Genomic DNA, 27,975 nt, shown 5'->3' with positions numbered 1-27,975 from the left:
GACAGTATTACAGATACTATACATCATTTTGGAGTAATTTTTAATTTTTTGTAAAATACCATATCGTGTTTGTCATGACAGACTTTACTATGTTGTTGTTTTTCTGAACTGTGAACTTTTTCCATCTCAGATTCAGTACACAGTTTTTACGACATTTTCTGGTACTTTGTTGTAGTACTTTACAACACACAGAACACTTTCTTTGGACCCTTCAACAACATACTGGAATGTGTATTTTTCTGTCACGATCTGTGTAAAGTTCTTTCTGACATGCCAATACTGAGCAGGAAAGTACAACAAACTGTTCCAAAACACACAGCACTACAACACATTGTACTGTTTGAAGTACTATGTGATTAGCTTTATTATGATGAGCTGTTATGACAGACGACAGTCATTTATTAAGAAACACTGATATGATGTTTTAAAGACATAAACTCTGAAAGTTTTATATTTAAAACTGCTACAGTTCTGTTTTATTGAGTGTCATGAACAGAAAATGACAAATGTGTCTGTAGATCCTCAGTCATCCAGGTAACCATGGTAATCCGCTTTGGTAGAATCTACTGGACTTCTCTGGTAGGTTCTGAAAGACTCCTTTAGCTCGAAAGCTTTCGAGCTCAAGGAGCTAGACATTCTGTCTACTTCTTTATTCAATCAATCAATCAATCAATCTTTATTTATAAAGCACTTTTCATACATTAGACATGCAGCACAAAGTGCTTTACATGGAATAAAACACACACACAGACACACACACACACGCGCTTACCCGAAGAGCCCACCCCCATTCCCACCCCCCCATCCACCATCATGAGTCAGCATCTTCACAGATTCAAACCAAACTGACCAACAGGAGATATGAAACCATCGACAGCAGACATGCAGCTATTCACTGATTAGTCAGGCTGACTGATGGATCCACAGATGAGTCAGAAATGAAACAATCATCCTAATAATCCATTAACCTGAGAGTCTTTATGGATGAAGGAAAGGTCTCATATTTGACGTGAGGTTTTTACAGGCAATCTTCAGTCTGTACATTAGAGGATTAACCAGCAGAGTCAAAATAGCTCATGAGAGCCACCTGGAAAATTACAAACAGGAACTACCAACAGTATTGTGACCAACAGCTATGAAATTTGGTAGGCATTTGTATTTGATCAAGACACAACAGGAAGTCGACCATTTTGAATTATGGGTCATATTTTCAATGATTTTGGACCAATTTTTTGCACAATTTCAAAAGCTCTAAACTCAGTCAGGGTAACTCTGACAGAGCCAGGCCAGGACATACTCCAGGCATGCATCAAAAGTTATCAGAATGCTCCACAAATGTCTGATGGAAATGGCAGTTCATGGAATTTGTGCATTTGAAACAGGAAATGATGTATAACTCTCCTGTTCAAGCTCCAATCTGCCTCACACCCTACATGTGTGATCAGAGTCCGGCCCTCATGACATCCATAGACCAAAATACACTCTGAGTCACAGCGCCATCTGGTGGACATACTTGAATTCGCTGACCAGCAAAGATGTGATGACCCGACCAACGCTGGTTGCAGCTTAAATGTTTTAATCTCCTTTCTTTTGTCTCGTCTCATCTTTCTTGGTTTGTGTCTCGTTTTTAGCCTCTTGTTGTTCTGCGTCTCTTTACGCCAGTCTTGTCTGATTGTGGTCATTTTGTCTTCACATGTTTGGTGTCACTGAGATTCAGTGAGGAAACATCAGTGATGTTTTTGTTCTTGGCCTGCAGTTGTTTTATTCACTGGTTGAGCAAGTCAGTTGTGTTTCTGTGCGGCATCAGTTGACTGAAATCCAGCACGCTTCCAAAAACCAGATGATGATCCGTTTGTATTTATCTCTTCCAGTCTGGACTGCAGATGTCTTGTTTTGGTTGAATTGTGTCTTTCAGGCAGTATGGTTCTTTGTGGTCGTGTTGTGTCTTGTTTTGGTCGTGTTCAGTCTTATTTTGGTCGTGTTGAGTCTTATTTTAATTAATTCCTTGCTCCTTGGTCTCCCAGCATCATCCCTACAGAAACTTCAGTACATCCAGAACTCAGCAGCTCGTGTCCTCACTCACACCAACCGCTCCTCTCACATCACTCCCATCCTTCGTCAGCTTCACTGGCTCCCCGTTCAGTCCCGCATCATTTTCAGAACTCTCCTTCTCACTTTCAAAGCTCTCCATAATCTGGCCCCTCTGTACCTCAATGAACTTCTGACCCCCTACTCACCCTCTCGCTCTCTCCGGTCCTCCAGCTCCAACCTCCTCTCCATCCCTCAAACCAAACTCTCTCCGTGGGGGGGGGCAGTCTTTCAGTGCTGTTGCCCCGAAGCTCTGGAACTCACTCCCCCAATCCCTCCGTGATTGTCACTCCTTCTCTACTTTCAAATCTCTGCTCAAAACTCATCTTTTCAGTAATCATTTTGCCTCCTCCTCCTTGTAGTTTTGTTTTTGTTTTGTTGTTGTTCTCTTTGTTCATGTAAAGTGACCTTGGGTTTGTGAAAGGCGCTATACAAATTGAACATATTATTACCTCCGCCAGGAGGTTATGTAATCACCGGAGTTTGTTTGTCTGTCCTTCTGTGTGTGTGTGTGTGTGTGTGTCTGTTTGTCTGTTAACAGCATAACTCAAAAAGTCATGGACGGATTTTCACCAAATTTTTACAGGATGTCCGGAAGAGCATGAGTAAGAACCAATTAGATTTTGGAGGTGATCTGAATCACCGTCTGGATCCAGGAATTTTTTGAAGGTCGAAGGACAATTGAGAGATGGCTGCCAGGTGGCCAGGCAGCCGCTAGGCTGGATTCTGGATTCCTGGATCCAGACGGTTATTCAGATCACCTCCAAAATCTAATCGATTCTTACTCATGCTCTTCCGGACATCCTGTAAAAATTTGGTGAAAATCCGTCCATGGCTTTTTGAGTTATGCTGTTAACAGACAAACAGACACACACACACATGGACACACACACACACAGACGGACAGACAAACGAGATGGCGGAGGTATCCGCTCTCCGAGTGCTTTTCTAGTTATTATTATTAATATTATTATTATTATTATTATTATTTTGGTCGTGTTGAGTCTTGTTTTGGTCGTGTTGAGTCTTGTTTTGGTCGTGTTCAGTCTTTTTTTATTCTTTTTCAGTCTTGTTTTGGTCGTGTTCAATCTTTTTTTATTCTTTTTCAGTCTTGTTTTGGTCGTGTTGAGTCTTGTTTTGGTCGTGTTCAGTCTTGTTTTATTCTTTTTCAGTCTTGTTTTGGTCGTGTTGAGTCTTGTTTTGGTCGTGTTGAGTCTTATTTTGGTCGTGTTGAGTCTTGTTTTGGTCATGTCCAGTCTTATTTGTTCTTTTTCAGTCTTGTTTTGGTCATGTTGAGTCTTGTTTTGGTTGTGTCCAGTCTTGTTTTGCTCTTTTTCAGTCTTGTTTTGGTCGTGTTCAGTCTTGTTTTGTTCATTTTCAGTCTTGCTTTGGTCGTGTTGAGTCTTGTTTTGGTCGTGTTCAGTCTTATTTTGTTCTTTTTCAGTCTTGTTTTGGTCGTGTTGAGTCTTGTTTTGTTCTTTTTCAGTCTTGTTTTGGTCGTGTTAAGTCTTGTTTTGGTCGTGCTGAGTCTTGTTTTGGTCATGTTCAGTCTTATTTTGTTCTTTTTCAGTCTTGTTTTGGTCGTGTTGAGTCTTGGTCGTGTTGAGTCTTGTTTTGGTCATGTTCAGTCTTATTTTGTTCTTTTTCAGTCTTGTTTTGGTCATGTTGAGTCTTGTTTTAGTCGTGTTCAGTCTTGTTTTGCTCTTTTTCAGTCTTGTTTTGGTTGTGTTCGGTCTTGTTTGGTAGTTTTCAGTCTTGTTCTCATCATGTTCAGTCTTGTTTTGGTTCTTTTCAGTCTTATTCATGCTAGAAACAGCTAGTCTCTTTGTCAGACTTTTGCCTCTTTGTGGCCGTTTTGTCTCCTCTGTCATTTTCTTTGTTTCCTTTATGATGTCTTGTATCTTGTTTTTACTGTCTTGTGTCTTGATGAAGTGATGTGATGCCTCTTGGGAACACTTTTGTCTCTTTATGGTCATGTTGTGTCTCGTGTCTCAGGCTGCAGGGCCTAAAATGAAGCTGAACATCTGGATGGCTCCATCAGATCAGAAAGCATCAGATTTGATTTGCAGTGAAGATTTCACTGAGCGGATCATTTTAAATGTTTCCATCACAGTCAGTCGTGTTCATTTAAATGTGTGAAGTGAAACTCTAGGTGCAGCTCAGTCCTGGAATAACTGCAGCACTGCCTTCAGGTCATCTTAGAATGACCATGGTTCCTTTACAGGAACAGCTGGCAGATCCTCCTTAAACCACATGTTCCTCCTCCATTCATATTTTTCAGAAAAATCTCCAGGCATACATATTCTCAGTGGTGTTTGGTTGTCCTGAGTCGTCTTAATACAAACAATCCCGTTCTGCTGGGTTTCGTGTTTTATGCAGTCTGACTTTACAAAGTGGTTGTATAAGTCTCATCCTGATGCCTGACTGGTAAGATGTGCAGCGAGGTGATGGACTCAGGTTGCTTCAAACGTGCTACAGAGCTGAACTTGATTTGATTTGAGGCTTCACAACTCGGACTGTTGGGTTTGGGATGAACTGCAAAGACGTTATCTGTATTAATTCTCAGCATTAGCTTCAAAGAGCAGAAAGATGAAACAGAGTTGTTCTTAGATTTAAAGTTACATTTCATGTCTCATTAGACTCATACAAACAAAATGCTGGGATGTTGGACAAACTCCCGAGTGTGGTGTGTCCAAAGGGACGTCATTATTGTCCTGTGTGGACCAGTCAGACCAGTCAGAGGTCTGCTCAGGATGATTGGTCTCTCTGGTTCTCACTGTAATTTCCTTCAGAGGGAATTATTGGAAAGTGTGGCTGATGAAAGGACGCCTCAGGGACGGACGTGTTGACGTTCGGACAACATTCCACTTCAGGGACTTCATTAATGAACTCCAACCATTAAACATCCATAAACACGTGTATACATTTGTCATTAGTTACAAAACAGGGTAAAATGAGTTTGTGCTCAAGTTTGTACTTAGTTTTCTCGGCTTCAGTCACCGGAATCCATCACAAAACACCTTCTTTTGGTGTTTCTGATAAATATTAGGATTTCAGTTTGCCGCAATCAATTAACGATAATCATCGTTAACTGATTGCTGGACGATAAGGAGGGAACATTAATTTGCTTCAAATGAGTTGCAAATTTGATTGTAAAATCATTGATACTGTTGTTAAAATCAACAGCAGCACTGATGTTTGCAGCACCTTTCATCAGAAAAATAAAGGTTCCAACTTGAACCACAGTGGTTGTTCACAGTGAGACCATAGAAGGACTACCTTTAGTTCCACAAAAAAAACTCTAAGCAAAATGTTCTGGTTCATGATACAGATACATGGATTAAACCCAAACAGAAGAACATCCAGAGGAGAACAGCAAGAAAAGATGGAATAATTTCTAGATGAACCACCAGAAAGTTCTCCTGAAAGAATCCTTCATTTATCTGCATTAAATCCAGAACATCCCTGTGACAGACTGGTGACCTGTCCAGGGTGTCCCCTGCCTTCAGTCAGCTGGGATAGACTCCAGCACCCCCCATGACCCTAGTGAGGATAAAGTGGTGGATAGAGGATGAATGGATGGATGGAAATCCAGAACATAATAGAGAACATGCTGTGTGTTTGTCCAGCCAGCAGAGGGGGGGTCCGGGACATCAGTCAGGCTGTTGAAGTCATTATAACTAGTTAGTGTTTATAAAGCTGAACACAGACTTGCTGAAACCGGTCAACGGTAAATTTATCAGCATCTGATCTCAGGAAGGACCAGATCGATCAGATTAAACATCTCCAGCTGGTCAGATATGGTCCAGCAGAAGTTGAAGATCTGAGGAGAACTTGGTTCAGCTTCTACAGTTTTAATCCTCAGACCTGTAATGATATTTTAGAAAACCAGCTGAACAGTTCAGTTACTTGAACAAACTCACTTGGATTCACACCAACACCTGAGCTGCACCTGGCCAACAGGGCTCTGGCCTCCCCCTCCTCCTCCTCCTCCTCCTTCTCCTCCTTCTTTTCCTCCTTCTTCTTCTTCTTCGTCGTATTCTTCTTCGCATCAGTTTTAATGACGGCTGGAAAACAACCTGCTGCTTTTTTCTGCCCCCTGGTTGTGAGGAGTGGTCCTGGAGGCAGCATCAAGTTCTCAGGTAACAGCTGCTCACCTGTTCTCACCTGTTCTCAGGTCTTTAAATAATTTTCCATCATCTGTCTGTAGATTAAACATTCAGGGAAGGTCAGAAATGACACAAGGGCCAAAAGAACGTCTTCAGGAACCTACAAGAGACTTGCCTTGTAGGTTCTTGAAGGTTCTTTAAGACGTTCCACCTCTCATTTTTGTCATTTTTGTTGGAAGTTATGTGACGATCGGCGTTGGTTTGTCTGTCTGTAACGTTACAGCCGTTGGTCTATTTCTGGTTCATCAAAAATGAACCAACAGATTTAGATTCAATTTTTTTTGACAACATTTGGAGAACACACTTATTGAGGTCACATTTGAGTCCTTCTGGACGTGTTTTCATTGTTTTTAGTCATCTTTGGAACCCTTCTCAGCCATCCTAGATGTTGAACTCATTGTGGACAGATGGTGAACAGGAAAAGAGTATTTTTTGAACAAGTTCTGGACCAATTTCTAATAATTTTGGATAAATGTGGAGATTTGTTAAAGATTTCTCATTGGACTGAGCAGCCTTGGTAGTACTCCGTCCCTGAGTGGTTCTCTAGTTGAAACTGTAATAGTTATTATAAATTATTTGTATTTATTCTTTTAAGAACCATCAAAAGTGCCCTGGAGAACGTTGGTGGACCAGCTGGTTCTGCTCTGAGTAACTTTAACGTGAGAACATTAGATTAGAACTTGTTTATTAGTTCTGGTTCTGGATGTTGGTCAGACAGAACAACATGTTCTAAGAGACCAGTTTGTAATTTATGGAATTGTGAAGAACAGTCCTCTGTTTTTTGATGTTTTATCATCCAGATCATGTTAACTTCAAACCAAAGATCTCCAATAAATACGGAAAACCTTCAAAGAACATAATGTATGTATGTATATATATATATATATATATATATATATATTGTTGGTTTTACTATGTTTTTTATTCTCTCTGTTGTTTTATTCTTTTATTTTGTGAAGCACTTTGTGTTGCATTTTAAATGGATGAAAGGTGCTATATAAATAAAGTTTGATTTGATTTGATTTGATAAAGTAGATGAAGAACCGTCTCCTAAATAGAGAGCTTCTTCAGTTAGTGATCTGGTGAAGAACGTTCTGAAGAACCAAAGTCCAAAGTTTAATGTTTCACAGAGAACTGGAGCTTCAGAAACAGTGCAGATGATAAAACATGAAATGATCTTTTATAGATCAGAGAGATACAGTCTGTGAGCTTCAGCTACTGAAGAGTCCTGAGAACCTTTAACATCTCATGTTAGGAAGTTCTGTGTTCGTGGAACCTGCAGGAACCAGGAGTCCAGCTCCGGGTTCTGCAGAACCTTCACGTCATCTCTTCATGGTCCTCCAGAAGGTCTACCTCTTCCAGAAGGTCTACCTCTTCCAGAAGGTCTACCTCTCAGAGCTGATCTTGTAGCGCAACACGAAGTAGGCGGTGAGCCTGAGGGAGAAGAAGAAGACGGCGAGGACGATGAAGTCCAGGTAGAGTTTGGCCTCCAGCATGTCCAGCTCCTTCAGGATGGCCTCGGACTTCTGGAAGTGGCAGTTGTCATCCTCGTCGCAGTGCAGATCCTCTCGGTCCAGACCATAGATGGACAGGATGACGCCCTCGAAGCCGTACCTGGAACAGGGTTAGAGGACGGTCAGAGCTGCAGCACCCCCTGCTGTCTGGAGGATCAACTACTAGAACCTGCTACACGAGGAACCATCTTCTGGTCCTTCAGATGAAGTAAACTGTGACAATCTCTAGTTACAGTTTACTTCGTTTAATCCTTCGTGGGGGGCGGAGCCTATCTCAGCTGCCTGAGGGTGGAGCTTCACCTGGACAGGTAATGGTGCATCAACCAGACCATCATTCACACCTACAGACAGTCTAGAACCACTGGTAACCTCAGCAGGTCTGTGGACTAGAGCTGGAGAACCCAGTGAGAACCCAGCAGGGAGAACATGGAGACTCACACAGACAGAACCTGAGAAGACGTGGACCAGCTGGTCCAGGGATCTTCTAGCAGCTCGTCTGCACGACAGAAACCTGGAACTAATAACCATAATTTCTAAGGTAGCTTCTCATCAGCAATAGCTTCATGAGTTCATTTCATTTAACTGTTTTGGTTTTATTTTCCTTCAGTCTTTTTCATTTTATTTTATTTTGCTTGGATGAAGGGGCCAGCTGTGAGGTCTTCTCTAATGGCGCCCCCACCTGACGTAAGAGATGTAGGACATCCACTGCAGGTACCAGGGGATGGTGTCGAAGCTGACGAAGAACCCGGAGAACAGCAGAACCGGGATTGCCGTGACTGGACCCACAAACGTGGCCACCTGCAGGAACAAACACACCTGAGCCACAGGTGAACACACACACACACACACACACACACACACACACACACACACACACACACACACACACACACACACACACACAGAGGTGAGGGGGCGGGGCTAACCTGCAGCGAGGTGGAGGCAGCTCCAATCAGAAGACCCAAACTCTGAGCCACCAGGGAGGTGAGGACGCCCAGAGACAGGAAGAGGAAGAACCTTCCGGCGTCCGGAGGCTGAGCCGTCATCCAGTACACGATGCTGCAGTACACCACCGGGAACACCACCTGCACCGGTACGGGTCAGACAGGTAAACAGCTGGACAGGTAAACACCTGCACCAGTACGGGTCAGACAGGTAAACAGCTGGACAGGTAAACAGCTGGACAGGTACATGGGTACAGGTGTACAGGTTCATCTGTTCTTTCTTGTTTTATTTCACTTTTTGTTTTGTCATTTTGTGTCTAGTTTTTGTCATATTGTCATGTTTTTATTGTTTTTAAATGTTGTACAGCACTTTGTGTTGCATTTTTGACTCTAAGAAAAGTTCTCTATAAATAAAGTTTAATTTGATTTGATTGTTGTCTTGTGCAGGTGATTATTCAGAAGATAAAGAATAATTTCTGTTCTGTCGGTGATCAGGTCTGTTGGCTGATTTCTGTTGCTATTCATGTTTTATAAACTTTTATGAATCTGCAGAAACAAAATATTTTCCTCTGAATCTCTGAAGTCCATCACAATCATCATATTTACAGTCTAGTGTAGAAACGTGTCGTCTTTAGAGAAGCTGGTTCACCTGGAAGGGGACGTCGGCCATGGTCTTAGCCAGGTAGTACGCCTTCAGACTGTACCAGTAGTTCAGGTGTTCTCTCAGGAACACTCCCATCTCCAGAGGAACTGAAACACACAATCACACTGAAGACTCGCTCTGGTCCTGCAGGTTTTATCAGGACTCAGATGTGTTTCTAATCCTAGATGTCATGGTTCTATCTGTTGGACTGATGAAGTTTTGAAAAAGTCCATTAAAAAGTGATAAATCTGGACCCACCTCTATGGACTTCAAGGACCTGGAATGTTCTAAGTGAGACTAAATGTAAAGACTGGAAGCAGGAAAGGAGAACGTCCCCTGGAGAAAGTTCTAGAGCAGACCTACTGACAGCTGGAGAAAGTTCTGGAGCAGACCTACCAACAACTGGAAAAAGTTCTAGAGTAGACCTACTGACAGCTGGAGAAAGTTCTAGAGTAGACCTACTGACAACTGTCCAGTTGTCGGTAGGTCTACTCTGGAACTTTCTTCAGGGGATGTTCTTGTCTATGGACTTCAAGGACCTGGAACTCAGAGGCTCCTTTGGGGTTCCTACATTTAAGTTCTCTACAGCGTGAAAAGGTGATTAGCGTGTTCTGGGTCCAGGTGTTGAACTCACAGGTGAGCACTGTGGGCATCAGAGCGGCGAACATCAGGAACAGCATGGAGAAGAACAGGAAGCCAGAGTTGCTGAGAACCTTCTTGGCCTCGTTGCCGATGCCCAGGTAGAGAAGACCAATCAGAACACCGATCCCGATATGAGACGAGATCCTCAGGTGAGTCAGCACCTGCTCCACCAATGACAGCACCTCTTACTGAGATGGAACCCAACCGGTTTTATTATACAGGTCATTTACTCAGAAATGTTTGTTTATCACCGGCTCACCACCGACCACCAAATCTGATCCTAGTGTAGGGTTAGTGTAGGGTTAGTTTAGTTTTAGTGTAGGGTATGTGTAGGGTTAGTTTAGTTTTAGTGTGGAGTTAGTGTAGGGTTAGTTTAGTTTTAGTGTAGGGTATGTGTAGGCTTAGTTTAGTTTTAGTGTAGGGTATGTGTAGGGTTAGTTTAGTTTTAGTGTAGAGTTAGTGTAGGGTTAGTTTAGTTTTAGTGTAGGGTATGTGTAGGGTTAGTTTAGTTTTAGTGTAGGGTATGTGTAGGGTTAGTTTAGTTTAGTGTAGAGTTAGTGTAGGGTTAGTTTAGTTTTAGTGTAGGGTATGTGTAGGGTTAGTTTAGTTTTAGTGTAGAGTTAGTGTAGGGTTAGTTTAGTTTTAGTGTAGGGTTAGTGTAGGGTTAGTTTAGTTTTAGTGTAGGGTATGTGTAGGGTTAGTTTAGTTTTAGTGTAGGGTATGTGTAGGGTTAGTTTAGTTTAGTGTAGAGTTAGTGTAGGGTTAGTTTAGTTTTAGTGTAGGGTATGTGTAGGGTTAGTTTAGTTTTAGTGTAGGGTTAGTGTAGGGTTAGTTTAGTTTTAGTGTAGGGTATGTGTAGGGTTAGTTTAGTTTTAGTGTAGGGTATGTGTAGGGTTAGTTTAGTTTTAGTGTAGGGTTAGTGTAGGGTTAGTTTAGTTTTAGTGTAGGGTATGTGTAGGGTTAGTTTAGTTTTAGTGTAGGGTTAGTGTAGGGTTAGTTTAGTTTTAGTGTAGGGTATGTGTAGGGTTAGTTTAGTTTTAGTGTAGGGTATGTGTAGGGTTAGTTTAGTTTTAGTGTAGGGTATGTGTAGGGTTAGTTTAGTTTTAGTGTAGGGTTAGTGTAGGGTTAGTTTAGTTTTAGTGTAGGGTATGTGTAGGGTTAGTTTAGTTTTAGTGTAGGGTATGTGTAGGGTTAGTTTAGTTTTAGTGTAGGGTATGTGTAGGGTTAGTTTAGTTTTAGTGTAGGGTATGTGTAGGGTTAGTTCAGTTTTAGTGTAGGGTTAGTGTAGGGTTAGTTTAGTTTTAGTGTAGAGTTAGTGTAGGGTACGTGTAGGGTTAGTTTACTGTCAGTATAGGGTTAGGTTAAGGTTAGATTTGGGATTTACCGAGTCTCTGAGGATGCTGGTGAACGTCCTCCTGAACAGGATGGAGAACTGAGTCATACAGCTGGCTGAGAAACTGTGACAACCTTCAGAAGAACAACTCTCCTGGAAAACACAAAGAGGAAATGTAATGAAAGACAACCTTAACTTCCTGTTTATTACAATTTATAACAGCAGTCTGAGGGTTGTGGTGTTTCCTGATCTTCTGGGTGATCTTCTAATGTCCACTAAATTAAAAACAACTAGAACTGAAGACAGAATGTTGAGTGGCCATTCGGCCACTGATTATTAAAAACTAAGAGACAAAATGTTGTGGAACTGAACGGACTGAAGCCTGTTATCTACTGGTCACTAAGGACTCCTGCCATCATGTTCTTCATGAATTACAGGTGTTTTTAACGAACCAATCACAGCGCTGGGTTTGAGTCTGTTTGTTTTCACCTCCTGCCACAGCAGCGGGTGGAGACTGGAGTCTCCGTTCAGCTCTGTCTGAGGATCCTCAGTCCTCCCATCCTGGACAGCTTTCACCAGACAGACCATCTGGTCCCCGTATTCACCTGAAGCCACCTCCATCACTGGCAAAGAGACAGGTAGGGAGAGGGACAGGTTAATAACACACAGACAGACAGACAGACAGGTTACAGACTGACAGTGTTTCCCACCAAAGTCAGCAGGGTTGTGGTAGGTGGGACAGTTGAGTCCGAGGCGTCTCAGATAAGGAACCAGGCTGCTCACTTGTCCTCTGTAGATACACTGACCGTGACTGAGAACGTAGAGCTGCAACACACAGATACCACCACGTCATAGAACACACACACATCACAGAACACACACACACTTAATAGAAAACACACACACGTAGTAGAACATATGTCGCAGAACACACACATACATCAACTGGTTCTGTTCTGGAAACCACAGATCTACCTGTCTGCAGGTTAAACCTGAAGTGTCCTCACATCCTGTTTCCAGATGCTTCCTAAACGCCTCACAGTCACCAGTAGACGCTGTAGTTTACTGATGCTCCCTAAACGTCTCACAGTCACCAGTAGACGCTGTAGTTTACTGACGCTCTCTAAACGCCTCACAGTCACCAGTAGACGCTGTAGTTTACTGACGCTCTCTAAACGCCTCACAGTCACCAGTAGACGCTGTAGTTTACTGATGCTCCCTAAACGTCTCACAGTCACCAGTAGACGCTGTAGTTTACTGACGCTCCCTAAACGTCTCACAGTCACCAGTAGACGCTGTAGTTTACTGACGCTCCCTAAACGTCTCACAGTCATCAGTAGACGCTGTAGTTTACTGACGCTCTCTAAACGCCTCACAGTCACCAGTAGACGCTGTAGTTTACTGACGCTCCCTAAACGTCTCACAGTCATCAGTAGACGCTGTAGTTTACTGATGCTCCCTAAACGTCTCACAGTCACCAGTAGACGCTGTAGTTTACTGATGCTCCCGAAACGCCTCACAGTCACCAGTAGACGCTGTAGTTTACTGACGCTCTCTAAACGCCTCACAGTCACCAGTAGACGCTGTAGTTTACTGACGCTCCCTAAACGTCTCACAGTCATCAGTAGACGCTGTAGTTTACTGACGCTCCCTAAACGCCTCACAGTCACCAGTAGACGCTGTAGTTTACTGATGCTCCCGAAACGCCTCACAGTCACCAGTAGACGCTGTAGTTTACTGACGCTCTCTAAACGCCTCACAGTCACCAGTAGACGCTGTAGTTTACTGACGCTCCCTAAACGTCTCACAGTCATCAGTAGACGCTGTAGTTTACTGACGCTCCCTAAACGCCTCACAGTCACCAGTAGACGCTGTAGTTTACTGACGCTCCCTAAACGTCTCACAGTCATCAGTAGACGCTGTAGTTTACTGACGCTCCCTAAACGTCTCACAGTCACCAGTAGACGCTGTAGTTTACTGATGCTCCCTAAACGTCTCACAGTCATCAGTAGACGCTGTAGTTTACTGATGCTCCCTAAACGCCTCACAGTCACCAGTAGACGCTGTAGTTTACTGATGCTCCCTAAACGTCTCACAGTCATCAGTAGACGCTGTAGTTTACTGACGCTCCCTAAACGTCTCACAGTCACCAGTAGACGCTGTAGTTTACTGATGCTCCCGAAACGCCTCACAGTCACCAGTAGACGCTGTAGTTTACTGATGCTCCCGAAACGCCTCACAGTCACCAGTAGACGCTGTAGTTTACTGACGCTCTCTAAACGCCTCACAGTCACCAGTAGACGCTGTAGTTTACTGATGCTCCCTAAACGTCTCACAGTCACAGTACTGTAGATGTTTTCTTGTATTTTCTCAGAATCATGAAATAAACTAAAAACATAACCTGGTCTCCTGGAGGAGCTGCTGGGTCTGGTGTGTAGCTTGTTGTGTAGTTGTGTAGTTTATTGTGTAGTTGTTTGTTGTGTATTGTGTTCTGTAGTTGTTTGTTGTTTGTTGTCAGGGTTCTCGCCAGCGCATTTCAGCGTAATGGCCCGTTACGCTGTCATAACGGCCCATTACACTGTCTAACGGTCCGTTACGCAGTCTTAACGGCCCATTACACTGTCTAACGGTCCGTTACGCAGTCTTAACGGCCCGTTACGCTCAGTTTAAAAGATTACACTGTGATTAGGGCCGCTACGCCAGCGCATTTCAAAGATTACGCTGTTTGTTATGAGAGTGTGTGGCTCCGTCATGAGAGAGGGAGAGAGAGCAGCGTGTGTGTGTGTGTGGGGGGGGGGAGCAAGTGAGACAGACGGGCAGTCTGTGCAGTCGGTAGAGGTGGAGAGGTGTGTAGTTGCTGGTTGGTGGTACAGTGCGGTTCAGCCACTGTTTATAGACAATAAAGGCTGCAGTGTTCTTCGATACGGCTGGGCTCCTGTGTCTTTGCCTCTACGGCTGCTGAGGAAGTGAAGGGGGTTAACCCCGGGCTTCCTGACCACGGTCGGGCCGAACAGGAAGGGTTAACACTGTAATTAGGGCCACTGCTGTTATTTTGACAGATAACGCCATGTGTGTTTGTTTTTATCGACTGGGTGCCTATCTAGGTTAATTTATGTCTCCCCACCTCAGCCGTACTTTCCTGTCGATTGACCCGTTCCCGTCTATTGCGCGCGCAGGAGGACCTGCCGTTACGCTGAAAAAAAATTCTGCCGAGAACCCTGGTTGTGCAGTTGATTGTGTAGCTGTTCTGTTGTGTAGTTGTTCTGTTTTGTAGCTGTTCTGCTGTGTAGCTGTGTTGTGTAAATGTGTTGTTGTGTAGCTGTGCTGTTGTGTAGTTGTGTTGTTGTGTAGTTGTGTTGTTGTGTAGCTGTTCTGTTGTGTAGCTGTTCTGTTGTGTAGCTGCGTTGTTGTGTAGCTGTTCTGTTGTGTAGCTGTTCTGTTGTGTAGCTGTGTTGTTGTGTAGCTGTGTTGTTGTGTAGTTGTGTAGTTGTGTTGTTGTGTAGCTATTCAGTTGTGTAGCTGTGTTGTTGTGTAGCTATTCTGTTGTGTAGCTGTGTTGTGTAGTTGTTCTGTTGTGTATTTGTGTTGTGTAACTGTTCTGCTGTGTAGCTGTGTTGTTGTGTAGTTGTGTTGTTGTGTAGCTGTTCTGCTGTGTAGCTGTGTTGCTGTGTAGCTGTGTTGCTGTGTAGCTGTGTTGTTGTGTAACTGTGTTGTTGTGTAGCTATTCTGTTGTGTTGCTGTTCTGTTGTGTAGCTGTGTTGTTGTGTAGTTGTGTTGTTGTGCAGCTGTTCTGCTGTGTAGCTGTGTTGCTGTGTAGCTGTGTTGTTGTGTAGCTGTGTTGTTGTGTAGTTATTCTGTTGTGTAGCTGTGTTGTTGTGTAGTTGTGTTGTTGTGCTGTTGTGTAGCTGTGTTGTTGTGTATCTGTGTTATTGTGTAGTTGTGTTGTTGTGTTGTTGTGCTGTTGTGTACCTGTGTTGTTGTGCAGCTATTCTGTAGTGTAGCTGTGTTGTTGTGTAGTCGTGTTGTTGTGTAGCTGTGTTGTTGTGTAGTTGTGTTGTTGTGTTGTTGTGTAGCTGTGTTGTTGTGTAGCTATTCCATTGTGTAGCTGTGTTGTTGTGTAGCTGTTCTGTTGTGTAGCTGTGTTGTTGTGTATCTGTGTTATTGTGTAGCTGTGTTGTTGTGTATCTGTGTTATTGTGTAGGTGTTCTGTTGTGTAGCTGTGTTGTTGTGTAGTTGTGTTGTTGTGTAGCTGTGTTGTTGTGTCGCTGTCACCTTGTCGAACAGCTCAAACAGCTTAGCCGATGGTTGGTGGATGGTGCAGATGATGGTTCTTCCTCCCTGAGCCAGAGCTTTGAGCAGAGACACCACCTGGAAGCAGGATGAGCTGTCCAGACCACTGAGGACACAAGACCAGAGACCAGAGACCAGGATCAGAAGAGACCAGAGACCAGAGACCAGAGACCAGGATCAGAGGGGAGACCAGAAACCAGGATCAAAGGAGACCAGAGACCAGAGACCAGGATCAGAGGAGACCAGAGACCAGAGACCAGAGACCAGGATCAGAGGGGAGACCAGAAACCAGGATCAAAGGAGACCAGAGACCAGAGACCAGGATCAGAGGAGACCAGAGACCAGTGTGAGAGGAGACCAGAGACCAGAGACCAGGATCAGAGGAGACCAGAGACCAGTGTGAGAGGAGACCAGAGACCAGAGACCAGTGTGAGAGGAGACCAGAGACCAGAGACCAGAGACCAGGATCAAAGGAGACCAGAGACCAGAGACCAGGATCAGAAGAGACCGGAGACCAGAGACCAGGATCAGAGGAGACCAGAGACCAGAGACCAGGATCAGAGGGGAGACCAGAAACCAGGATCAAAGGAGACCAGAGACCAGAGACCAGGATCAGAAGAGACCAGAGACCAGAGACCAGGATCAGAGGGGAGACCAGAAACCAGGATCAAAGGAGACCAGAGACCAGAGACCAGGATCAGAAGAGACCGGAGACCAGAGACCAGGATCAGAGGAGACCAGAGACCAGTGTGAGAGGAGACCAGAGACCAGAGACCAGGATCAGAGGAGACCAGAGACCAGTGTGAGAGGAGACCAGAGACCAGAGACCAGTGTGAGAGGAGACCAGAGACCAGAGACCAGGATCAGAAGAGACCAGAGACCAGAGACCAGGATCAAAGGAGACCAGAGACCAGAGTCCAGGATCAGAAGAGACCAGAGACCAGAGACCAGGATCAGAGGAGACCAGAGACCAGTATGAGAGGAGACCAGAGACCAGAGACCAGAGACCAGGATCAGAAGAGACCAGAGACCAGGATCAGAGGAGACCAGAGACAAGGATCAGAGGAGACCAGAGACCAGAGACCAGGATCAGAAGAGACCAGAGACCAGGATCAGAGGAGGCCAGAGACCAGGATCAGAGGAGACCAGAGACAAGGATCAGAGGAGACCAGAGACCAGGATCAGAGGAGACCAGAGACTAGGATCAGAGGAGACCAGAGACTAGGATCAGAGGAGACCAGAGACCAGAGACCAGGATCAGAGGAGGCCAGAGACCAGGATCAGAGGAGACCAGAGACTAGGATCAGAGGAGACCAGAGACTAGGATCAGAGGAGACCAGAGACCAGAGACCAGGATCAGAAGAGACCAGAGACCAGAGACCAGGATCAGAGGAGGCCAGAGACCAGGATCAGAGGAGACCAGAGACCAGAGACCAGGATCAGAGGAGGCCAGAGACCAGGATCAGAGGAGACCAGAGACTAGGATCAGAGGAGACCAGAGACAAGGATCAGAGGAGACCAGAGACCAGAGACCAGGATCAGAGGAGGCCAGAGACCAGGATCAGAGGAGGCCAGAGACCAGGATCAGAGGAGACCAGAGACCAGAGACCAGGATCAGAGAAGGCCAGAGACCAGGATCAGAGGAGACCAGAGACTAGGATCAGAGGAGACCAGAGACAAGGATCAGAGGAGACCAGAGACCAGAGACCAGGATCAGAAGAGACCAGAGACCAGAGACCAGGATCAGAGGAGGCCAGAGACCAGGATCAGAGGAGACCAGAGACCAGGATCAGAGGAGACCAGAGACTAGGATCAGAGGAGACCAGAGACCAGGATCAGAGGAGACCAGAGACTAGGATCAGAGGAGACCAGAGACTAGGATCAGAGGAGACCAGAGACCAGAGACCAGGATCAGAAGAGACCAGAGACCAGAGACCAGGATCAGAGGAGGCCAGAGACCAGGATCAGAGGAGACCAGAGACCAGGATCAGAGGAGACCAGAGACTAGGATCAGAGGAGACCAGAGACTAGGATCAGAGGAGACCAGAGACCAGAGACCAGGATCAGAAGAGACCAGAGACCAGGATCAGAGGAGGCCAGAGACCAGGATCAGAGGAGACCAGAGACCAGAGACCAGGATCAGAAGAGACCAGAGACCAGAGACTAGGATCAGAGGAGACCAGAGACCAAAGACCATGGTCAGACCAGACACCAGGTCTTGCACTGTTCTTCAACTTGTTGACACCACAGTGAAGCTAACTTTTGCAGACACTGGTAAAAGAAGAACAGGTTTGTGTGGAATAAACCTTGGAGTTTTTAGTCAGAAAAGTTTTATTTTGGCGAAAAGAATCTACAGGAACTCGGACAGGAAGTAGTATTCTGAGGTGCTGTCATGACTAGCAGGGTTCTAGATAGATGTCTTCTAGATGTCTTCGAGAAGTCCTGATGCTCTGAACATCTAATAATTCATGAAAAACATGCTGCCTCCACCATGCTTCACATCATGATGCTGCCACCACCGTGCTGTGATGACGTTCAGTGTTTCTTTCCCCCCAGAACCTTTGGAGAATGTCTAGGAACCAGATATCTGTTGTGTTTCTACCTGGTGGGTTCATCGAAGAACATGACGGGAGGATTGTTGACGAGCTCCAGAGCGATGGCCAGCCTCTTCCTCTGACCCCCCGACAGGTGAGACGTCCTGGTTTTAGCACAGTCCAGCAGACCCAGAGCCATGAGGATGTCCCGGACCTGGACAGACCAGAACCAGAACTTAATGAGGGACCGTCAGAACCAGAGACGTCGTTTTGTCTTTCATTTTTGTCATTTTGAGTCTTGTTTATGCCGTTTTTATTCTTGTTTATGTTATTCTGTACCTTGTCTGTGTTGTTCTGTGTGTTGCTTTTGTCATATTATCTTCTTCATGTCCTTTTATGTCTCTCTGTGGTGGTCTTGTCTCCTCCTCCTGTAGATGTCTTTCTATCTCCATGTTTACTCTCTACTCTGCTCATCATCTGTAGACGTTCCTCCATGCTGGATGGATCTCCAACAACCTGCTCCTCTCTTCTCTGTTTCTGCTGACTTTATTTTAGTCTCTCTGGCTGCAGTTCAACCTGAAACTCTGAATGAGTCAGTCTTGGAGAACCAGAACCAGAACCAGGAGGAAGAAGGTTTTAACAGAATTTTTAAATGAGAGACGTAGAATAAATGAAACATCCATTTTAGTTTTCCAGACTGAACATCACAGATGTGACTTTTAAGGACAGTCAGAAAGTTGAATACTGAATTTGCTTCTTCTTGTTTCTAGTTTCTGACTGATAAATGGAGTTCTTTTCTTTTAAGTTGTGTTTCAGGTTTGATTTTCTGCTGTTTCTGGTTTTACTTTCAGTGGTTTTGGTTCAGTCTTGTGCTTTACTTTTAGCAGAATCTGCTCCAAGCATTTATTTTCCGTACATTTTTAAGTGACACATAGAATATGGTGATTTTGATCAAATGTTGTTGTTTTAGGCTCACATTTTTCCTGGCAGAACAACGCTTCTCAGATGAAACTCTGATGATTCTGTGTGTTTTTCCAGTGTTTCTATGTTGAACTCGTCTTTCTGGTTGTTTGTGGTTCTGACAGTTAAACTCTGAACTCACCATCTCCCTGCGAGCTTCCTCCTTCTCCTGTAGCTTCAGGTTGGCTGAAACCTGCAACCAGACGGAAGTTTAGCTCTGATGCAGGAGAAACTGTGTTAGAGCGGCGTTAGCGCTGCGTTGGCGCTGCGTTGGCGCTGCGTTAGAGCTGCGTTGGCGCTGCGTTAGCGCTGCGTTAGCGCTGCGTTAGCGCTGCGTTAGAGCTGCGTTAGAGCTGCGTTAGCGCTGCGTTAGCGCTGCGTTAGAGCTGCGTTAGCGCTGCGTTAGCGCTGCTTTAGAGCTGCGTTAGCGCTGCGTTAGCGCTGCGTTAGAGCTGCGTTAGAGCTGCTTTAGAGCTGCGTTAGCGCTGCGTTAGCGCTGCGTTAGCGCTGCGTTAGAGCTGCGTTAGCGCTGCGTTAGAGCTGCTTTAGAGCTGCTTTAGAGCTGCGTTAGCGCTGCGTTAGCGCTGCGTTAGCGCTGCGTTAGCGCTGCGTTAGAGCTGCGTTAGCGCTGCGTTAGCGCTGCGTTAGAGCTGCGTTAGCGCTGCGTTAGCGCTGCGTTAGAGCTGCGTTAGCGCTGCGTTAGAGCTGCTTTAGAGCTGCTTTAGAGCTGCGTTAGCGCTGCGTTAGAGCTGCGTTAGCGCTGCGTTAGAGCTGCGTTAGAGCTGTTTTAGCGCTGCGTTAGAGCTGCGTTAGCGCTGCGTTAGAGCTGCTTTAGAGCTGCGTTAGCGCTGCGTTAGAGCTGCGTTAGAGCTGCGTTAGCGCTGCGTTGGAGCTGCGTTGGCGCTGCGTTGGCGCTGCGTTAGAGCTGCGTTAGAGCTGCGTTAGCGCTGCGTTAGCGCTGCTTTAGAGCTGCGTTAGCGCTGCGTTAGAGCTGCGTTGGCGCTGCGTTAGAGCTGCGTTGGCGCTGCGTTAGAGCTGCGTTAGAGCTGCGTTAGAGCTGCGTTAGCGCTGCGTTAGAGCTGCGTTAGCGCTGCGTTAGAGCTGCGTTAGAGCTGCGTTAGCGCTGCGTTAGAGCTGCTTTAGAGCTGCGTTAGCGCTGCGTTAGCGCTGCGTTAGAGCTGCGTTAGAGCTGCTTTAGAGCTGCGTTAGCGCTGCGTTAGAGCTGCGTTAGCGCTGCGTTAGAGCTGCGTTAGAGCTGCTTTAGAGCTGCGTTAGCGCTGCGTTAGAGCTGCGTTAGCGCTGCGTTAGAGCTGCGTTAGAGCTGCTTTAGAGCTGCGTTAGCGCTGCGTTAGCGCTGCGTTAGAGCTGCGTTAGCGCTGCGTTAGAGCTGCTTTAGAGCTGCGTTGGCGCTGCGTTGGCGCTGCGTTGGCGCTGCGTTGGCACTGCGCTGGCACTGTGTTGGCGCTCCTACCATCATGGCCTCGTGCACAGTCAGGTGCGGCAGCAGCATGTCGTCCTGCATGATGTAGCAGGAAACCTTCCGGAAGGAACGCAGGTCCCTGGGCTGATCGTTGATCAGGATCTCCCCCTTCATCCCCGTCTCCCTGCTCACAGAAATAACACTCAGAAAAACAGCAACTGAATGCACCTGAATGCACCACATCCACCTGAACGTACCTGAACACAGCAGACTCACCTGTAGCCGGCCAGGATGTTCATCAGCGTGGACTTCCCAGCTCCAGACGGACCCATGATGGCCACCAGGTCCCTGCTGGTGAACCTCCCAGAGATGCCTTTGAGGAGTGTTTTGTAACCTGAGAGATAACACAGACAAAGAGCCTGAAGGTTCCCACAGCAGCTCTTTGTTCTTCTGTGGCTCCGGTTCCATCAGGAGGCAGTTCTCACATTGAGATTTAACCAGAACACCTGGGAAATAAACCGTCCAGCTCCAGGGACGAGACGATGGAGAGAAAGAAACCTGCAGAGATCTGTTCAGAAATAAATAAAGAAACCTGCAGAGATCTGAATAACGACCATAGATGTGGCATTACCATGGAAACAGAGAAGGAGCTAATCTACTGATGGAGGCTGAACTGTGTTTAATGAGATTAGAGCTTTAATCTGACCGGCAGTAACCCCCAGAGACACAACAAAACACAATATAAAACACTGTAACACTACTATAGCGTACCGTAAACAAACGCTAGTGAAATAAAAGTCACCAGAATGGAAACAGAAAGCAGCTGTCAACGAAGCAAAAGTCTTGAGACTGGAAATGACTCAAGGCTGCGACTCGCTGAAGGTCAACTCAACAGAAAACAGCAACTAGAAACGAAAATCTACAGACTGAAAATGATGGAAGAGCATCTAAAGACTGGAGGCTGAACTCAGTTCTTCCTCTAAATCAGTCGCAGCAGTGGAACTGAAAACAGTTTAATGATGTGATTAACGTCCAAAATGACTTAAAAATATGTAGATACTGTAGAGCAAAACAACCATAAAACCATCGCAGCAGTTTACTGGCCCAATCACTGTAATACCGGCATATGTGATGGAGATAAAGGGTCATGTGCAGTGCGTTTATGTGTGATAGTGTCAGAGGGATCTATGTAGTGGAATCTGATGTTAAAGCAGTGTTTCTCAAATGTAGGACTAGGACGTGGAAGGAAAAGTTCCGTCTACGTGGAACTAATGAACTACTGTTGTCAGGTCGGTCTGGGACGGACTCCCCATCAGCCAGCAGTACAGACTCCTGAGAACAGGAGAACGTGTCGTTAACATGCATTTAGAACACTGGTTTACTTGATGACGTCACTATCTGGACTCCTCTACTCTGATTATTTTCGCCGGGGGTGTCAAACATGCGGCCCGTGGCCAAAACCGGCCCTCCAGAGGGTCCATTTGGGACTTCACAAAAAGTAGAAGTTACAGAGACGACATTTACTGTAAATTAGTAAAACTGTAAATTTTAGATAATTTCTAGACCTTAACCAGTTGTTCTGATCCTCCAGTAAATCCTCTGGTTCAGCTCCAGGTGACTAAATGTTGTGTTTCTTTGTAGACACTCTGTGATCTGAAGTTGTAATGTGGAAATGATAAACTGAGGATGAATGTGGATGAAACTGAATTTATTTTTCTTCAGAAAGTTCAGGTTGTTCATGATGTTTAGTAAAAAAGATAATTCCTTAAATGTGAACATTTTTTAACTAAAACAAAGGAACCATTAGGAGTTGTGGTTATTTAGAGGTTATTACGCTGTGGTTTTACTGGTTTTACTGGTTTTACTGGTTCTACTGGAGATCAGACTGGGCTGAGATGACTTTGACTCCCCTGATCTTTACTATGAAGAACAACTAAATGGAATCAGATAAAATGACACAGACCTGCATGTTCACATAGAATATAAAAGCAGTTTCTATCCATATGTATGTGTGGTACTGATAGAGGGATATTCACAGGAGAATCATGTGTAGATGTTAATTAATTACTGCTGTTATCTGTTATGTCAACTGTCCCATTTTAAACATAAATAAAACAAAGTAGCCTCTAAATAACTGTATTTATTCATGTTTAAATAAAAGAGAGTGAAACCTTCCTTTTTACTGCATATGAATACATTTTATTAACAAAACAACCAGCTGAGTGTTAATAATCAAACCTGTTGGAGGTTAAATCAGTTCCTGAAGGTTCCTTTAAATCCTCAGTTCTGGACTCTTTGTTCCTGCAGCTCTGGTTCTCCTCACGTTCTTTTGTTCCTCTGTGAGAAGCTGAAACTGGATCTGAGCTTTTCTTCCCACATTCACTGAATCTGCTTTGATTTCACTTCACAGCAGCTTCTGTTCAGCTTTCACACAGACGAGCATCCAAAGCTGCTGCTGAGCCGAACGTACAAACATTTAACATTTTACAGTCTGAACACCTGCTGGCAGCTCGGATAAATCTCACAGTTTATCACAAATGTTTCTCATTAAAATGGACAAAATGCCTCAAGAAATGTCTGAAATGATCCAAAAAAATTCAGAAACACTGAAAAAGATGCGTAAAATTACCCAAAATGGTAAAAATGACCCAAAAATGTACAAAATGACACCAAAAAAATAATCCAAAAAATGCCTAAAATGACCCGAAAAAAATCTAAATTTACCCAGAAATGTCACAAATAACAAAAAATGCCTAAATTGCCTCAAAAATGTCAAAAGTGACCCAACATCACTCAAAAATGTTCAAAACCACCCAAAAAATGACTAAAATGACTAAAAAAATGTCCAAAATAACCCACAAAATGTTTAAAACAGTGTTTAATGTTCGTTGTCATCGTCTCAGGGAACTCAGATATCATCCAAAGTGGATCCAAATGTGGATAAAAAGACAGAAATGTCCAACATGAGGACAGGAAGTGATGCATCGGATCATTCTGTGTTGTATTCTGTCTGAGGAATCACTGAGGACTAGTGGAACCTTCATGTTCCTGTCGGTGGAGAACCCAAACACCTCACAGGGGCTCCACTGTCTCTGTTTGCTTCCTGGTTCCTTCAGCTGATCATTAAAGGAGAGAACAGATCAGAACATGTTCCTGGTTCTAATCTGAGCTGCAGCTATTTCCAGCAGGAGGCAGATTAACAGATTACAGCCCATAATCCACGGAGAGAACACACACCTGTAGTCACCTGACCACCTGGAAACACCTGGAAACACCTGGAAACACCTGGAAACACCTGACCACCACCTGGAACATTTGGTTTGAGAACTGAAGAACCTGGAGTGAACCTGTTGGGGGTGTCTGAAGTGGTTCCAACTTCGGCCTGACGCAGTCCTGGAGAACCAGAATTAGGAGGAAGGTTCTGGTTCTGGTTCTCCTGATTAGATGAATGTTTTCTTTCTAGTGAAAGTTTAAATGAAGCGGTTTTGATGAATCCTCTCAGTCTGAAGCTCAACCTTGGTTCTTTTTCCTGATGGAACGTCTCAGAAAAACTTTTTGAGAACCAGACGTTTGATGATCTATGGGATCTAATGTGTTCTCTGACCTGAGAGGTGGAAACATCTGCAGAGGTTCCATCTGAGATTTAAATAGAACCCTCCAGACCAGAGGAGCTATTTCTGTCTTTACCAGCTGAGTGAGCAACAGTATAACCTGAAGAACTCTGAGAACCAGCAGGAACTTCTACCTGCCAGGTAACAACACAGAACAACCAAACAGGATGAAGAACCTCAAGGCAAGGCCGTCCTGAAACATCTGGATCATCCAGAAACAGAACTCAGACCAGAACCACATGCCATTCTTCACAGCCACGCCTTAGGAGAACCTTTTAGCTCCACCAAGAACCTTTTAGTAAGAGGTTCCCTCAAGAATAATGTCTTCAAAGAGTTTCTTCAAAAGAACAACCATCAAAGAGTAAAGAATGGTCCCTTCAGGCACCATAAATGGTTCTCTGTGGATCCGCCAGGTTCTGCTTTGATTAGAGAACTTACTCACTGGAATAGTTTTTCAAAATGAAAAATAAGATCATTTTGCATTTCTGGGTTCCTTCCATTAGAACACATAGAATATTCTGGGTTCTGGACTGTAGATCTGATGGAACAACAGGTTTTAAGATGTCAAATGTTTCTCTGGTTCCTGATGTCCTATCCAGATGTTCTCCAGCTGCAGCTCTGACTTCAGGCTGGTACCAAATCAAACATCTCCTCTAACCATAGAGAACCTTTATGGAACCATATAAAGCAGGTGAGGAACCGTCCTCTCATGAAGAGGTTCTTTACCAGGTGAGTTCCTACCTTTCTTCCTCCACCAGGGTCCCTCTCTGACCGAATACGACACGTTCTTGAACTCGATGTTGACGGCTGGTCGTCGTGGTAACGAAGAGAACCTCTGGGCCTCCGTCAGGCTGTTCTCCGCCCTCCTGGGTGGTGCCGGCCGTCTGGCTGCCGGCCGCCTGCCGCCTGCCTCCTCCATGCAAACACACACCGACCGGGGGTCCAACATGAGGTCCGGGGGCCCGTTGGTGTTCTGAGGAACAGAGCAGAGGTCCAAGTGAGAACCCGACGGAACATCTGGACCAGAACTGGAGCTCCTCCAACAGCTGTTGAATAATAATTTAATAATCTCTGAAGCACTCCAATGGATCAAGACCAGATTAATAAGGATCACTGTGGATGCCCTGGATATACACGTATGTAAACATGTATCTTCAGGTATGTACATGTATGTACATGAATGTTCATGTATGTGTTCATGCGTGTACCAACTCTAGGTAGTTTGATGAGCAGCAGCCATGTTGTTTTTTGGAGCATTAAATGTGAGGATGTGAACTTGAATTATTATTAGTAGTAGTAATAGTATTAGTATTAAGATGTTACCTTAGATCCTCTGTATGATCTATAGAACCAGTAGAATGTGTAGAATCTGTAGAATCCGACCAGCAGCTGTCAGACTGAAGTTCTGCTTCCTGAGCTCCTCATTGTTCTGCTGTCAGATTAGCTGCTGTCTATGTAGGACGGTGTGGATCTACCTGCCCCCCCACGGGGCACTAATCTGCCCCTGTGCAGAGAGCTGGGGTAACTGTAGGACAGAGCTTAGTTAGGGAGAAGCAGCTGAGGAGGAGTTAGTGCTGCTGTGATTCAGCACATCATTTAATTACAACAGGCGGGACCTCACTGCAGCGCTGCATGTTTATAGCATGTTATGACATGTTTATAGAATGCTTATAACATGTTTATACTATGTTTATAGCATGTTTATAGCATGTTTATAGCATGTTATGACATGTTTATAGCATGTTTGTAGCATGTTTATAACATGGTTATAGCATGTTTATAGTATGTTTATAGCATGTTATGACATGTTTATAGCATGTTATGACATGTTTATAGAATGCTTATAACATGTTTATAGCATGTTTATAGCATGTTATGACATGTTTATAGCATGTTTGTAGCATGTTTATAACATGGTTATAGCATGTTTATAGTATGTTTATAGCATATTTATAATATGTTATACTATGTTTATAGCATGTTTGTAGCATGTTTATAGCATGTTTAGATCATGTTTAGATCATATTAATATCATGTTTATAGCATGTTTATAGTGTGCTTATAGCATGTTTAGATCATGGTTAGATCATGTTAATGTCATGTTTAGATCATGTTAATGTCATGTTTAGATCATGTTAATGTCATGTTTAGATCATGTTAATGTCATGTGTGTCTATCTGCAGAGGATCATCTGTGACTGTAGTTCTGACAGGAAATGTGAAAATGAAACGGTTATATTTTATCTTTATTCTACACGCCTCATTTCAAGCTCCAGAAAAAGCAGCAGATTCTATAAAAACTGAACCTTGGATCTTCAGGACCAACTCAGCCGAGAACCAGAACAATCAGAGTTTTAGATTGAACTGCAGGCAGTGTTTCCTCAGAGAGAAGAATATGTACAGCAGGAGATAAAATGACCACAAAGAGACAAATGAAACACACAAAACAACAAAGACTAGGTACAAAACAAAAACAAGACACAAAACAACAAAATTAACACAAAAGACGACTAAAACAACAAAAATGGGACAAATGGCAAAAACGAGACACAAAAAGAGTAAAACCAAAGCTACTGCATGAATAAATAAAGTCAGCAGAAACAGAGAACAGAGGAGCAGGTTTTTGAAGATCCATCCAGCATGGAGGAACATTTACTGATGATGAGCAGAGTAGAGAGGAAACATGGAGATAGAAAAACATCTACAGGATGAGAAGATGGTTGGAGCTTCAGGAAGAACCACCTGGAGGTTCTGGAAGATGTTTCTCCTAAAGCTCCTCTGATCTCCAGGACCTGAATGACTGAGAACCTCCACAGAAGTCTGAGGAACAACATTAGATCAGAGTTTAACATCTGAGGAGACCTGGTGGACGTGATGGTTCTCGGTTTTGACAGTTTTGTAAAGCAAATAATCTATGGCTCCATCCTGGTTCTGCTGAAGAACCTCCTGCTGTACTCACCATGATGATGGAGTTGGTCACGGTGGGGTTGTGGACGGACCATGCAGCCATCAGACAGGCCATGTCCCACAGACGGCAGCTCTCCACTCTCTGATCCCCGTCTGCAGCAGGCTGGAGGATCAGCGCAGACCACGCCCTTCAGACAGATAACCACGCCCCTCTTAACTCTGGCCCCGCCCCTGTATGTGAGCAGAGCGTGCTGAACTGTGAAGCTGTGATCTGGAGGTAAAAACCTGTAGAATAATTCCATGCAATAACGACAGAACACGTTTTACTGATGTCTTTTATTAAACTTTTGGTTATTTGTATTTATTATTTACAAGCTGTTGCTGTTTTTTTCAGCTATATTAGGAAAATCTTTGGGTTTGCATATTTTTTAAGCAACAGGGTGTCCAGTTTTATTCATCAGTCTTCTGGAAATACAACTACACCTGCTGGATCATTAATACACAAACATACATGTTAATATTTGGTTAAATTTGTCCATTTACTCCTCAGTTCAGTCCCTCTGGTTTCAGTCTTCTGGTTTATCTTCGACCCCTCTGGACTCTAAACCTACCATCAAGCATGGAGGTGGCGGTATCATTGTACTCTCGATTTTACTGCCTCAACCATTCTAAAGCAGTTTAGGACAGATTTCAAGCTATTTATGAGTCAATTTGTCATTTTCAATCAATTCTTAATCATTTCGGATCATTTGGGAGTCATTTGGGCAAATTTGAAACCATTTTTAAGTCATTTTTAACCACTTTTTAGTCATTTTGGACCAATTTTAAACCATTTTGGACAAATTTGAGTCATGTTGGGCAAATTTTAAACCATTTTGGACCATTTTTTTGTCTTTTTGAACCATTTTTTAGTTATTTTGG

General features: G+C 44.3%; 2 protein-coding genes across 3 annotated transcripts; one reads left to right on the top strand and one right to left on the bottom strand.

The window, feature by feature from the left end:
- Positions 1 to 7,360: 7,360 nt before the first annotated feature.
- abcg1 (ATP-binding cassette, sub-family G (WHITE), member 1) lies at positions 7,361 to 27,324 on the bottom strand. Of its 2 annotated transcripts, XM_051957907.1 has the most exons (15): positions 27,107 to 27,315; positions 24,890 to 25,121; positions 20,814 to 20,931; positions 20,589 to 20,721; positions 19,260 to 19,310; positions 18,226 to 18,371; positions 15,606 to 15,729; positions 12,044 to 12,158; positions 11,823 to 11,956; positions 11,385 to 11,486; positions 9,993 to 10,161; positions 9,365 to 9,465; positions 8,698 to 8,856; positions 8,451 to 8,569; positions 7,361 to 7,871 (listed from the first exon to the last, which is right to left on the bottom strand). In XM_051957907.1, the coding sequence occupies exons 1-15, from the start codon at positions 27,167 to 27,169 to the stop codon at positions 7,643 to 7,645; spliced, it is 1,995 nt and encodes a 664-aa protein (XP_051813867.1). In that variant the 5' UTR covers positions 27,170 to 27,315; the 3' UTR covers positions 7,361 to 7,642. The 2 variants fall into 2 exon arrangements, with proteins under 2 accessions (XP_051813867.1, XP_051813868.1); XM_051957908.1 differs by lacking the exon at positions 8,451 to 8,569 and having other exon boundaries at positions 7,674 to 7,871; positions 27,107 to 27,324.
- LOC127536726 (zinc finger CCCH domain-containing protein 13-like) lies at positions 15,739 to 18,212 on the top strand. The gene has a single exon (XM_051957918.1). The coding sequence runs from the start codon at positions 16,599 to 16,601 to the stop codon at positions 17,652 to 17,654; it is 1,056 nt and encodes a 351-aa protein (XP_051813878.1). The 5' UTR covers positions 15,739 to 16,598; the 3' UTR covers positions 17,655 to 18,212.
- Positions 27,325 to 27,975: the final 651 nt, after the last annotated feature.

This window comes from Acanthochromis polyacanthus, chromosome 13 (assembly GCF_021347895.1).
Source record: "Acanthochromis polyacanthus isolate Apoly-LR-REF ecotype Palm Island chromosome 13, KAUST_Apoly_ChrSc, whole genome shotgun sequence".
Classification (NCBI taxonomy): domain Eukaryota; kingdom Metazoa; phylum Chordata; class Actinopteri; family Pomacentridae; genus Acanthochromis; species Acanthochromis polyacanthus.
The sequence above is the reverse complement of the archived record's forward strand: the minus strand, read 5'-3'. Positions and strand labels throughout refer to the sequence as shown.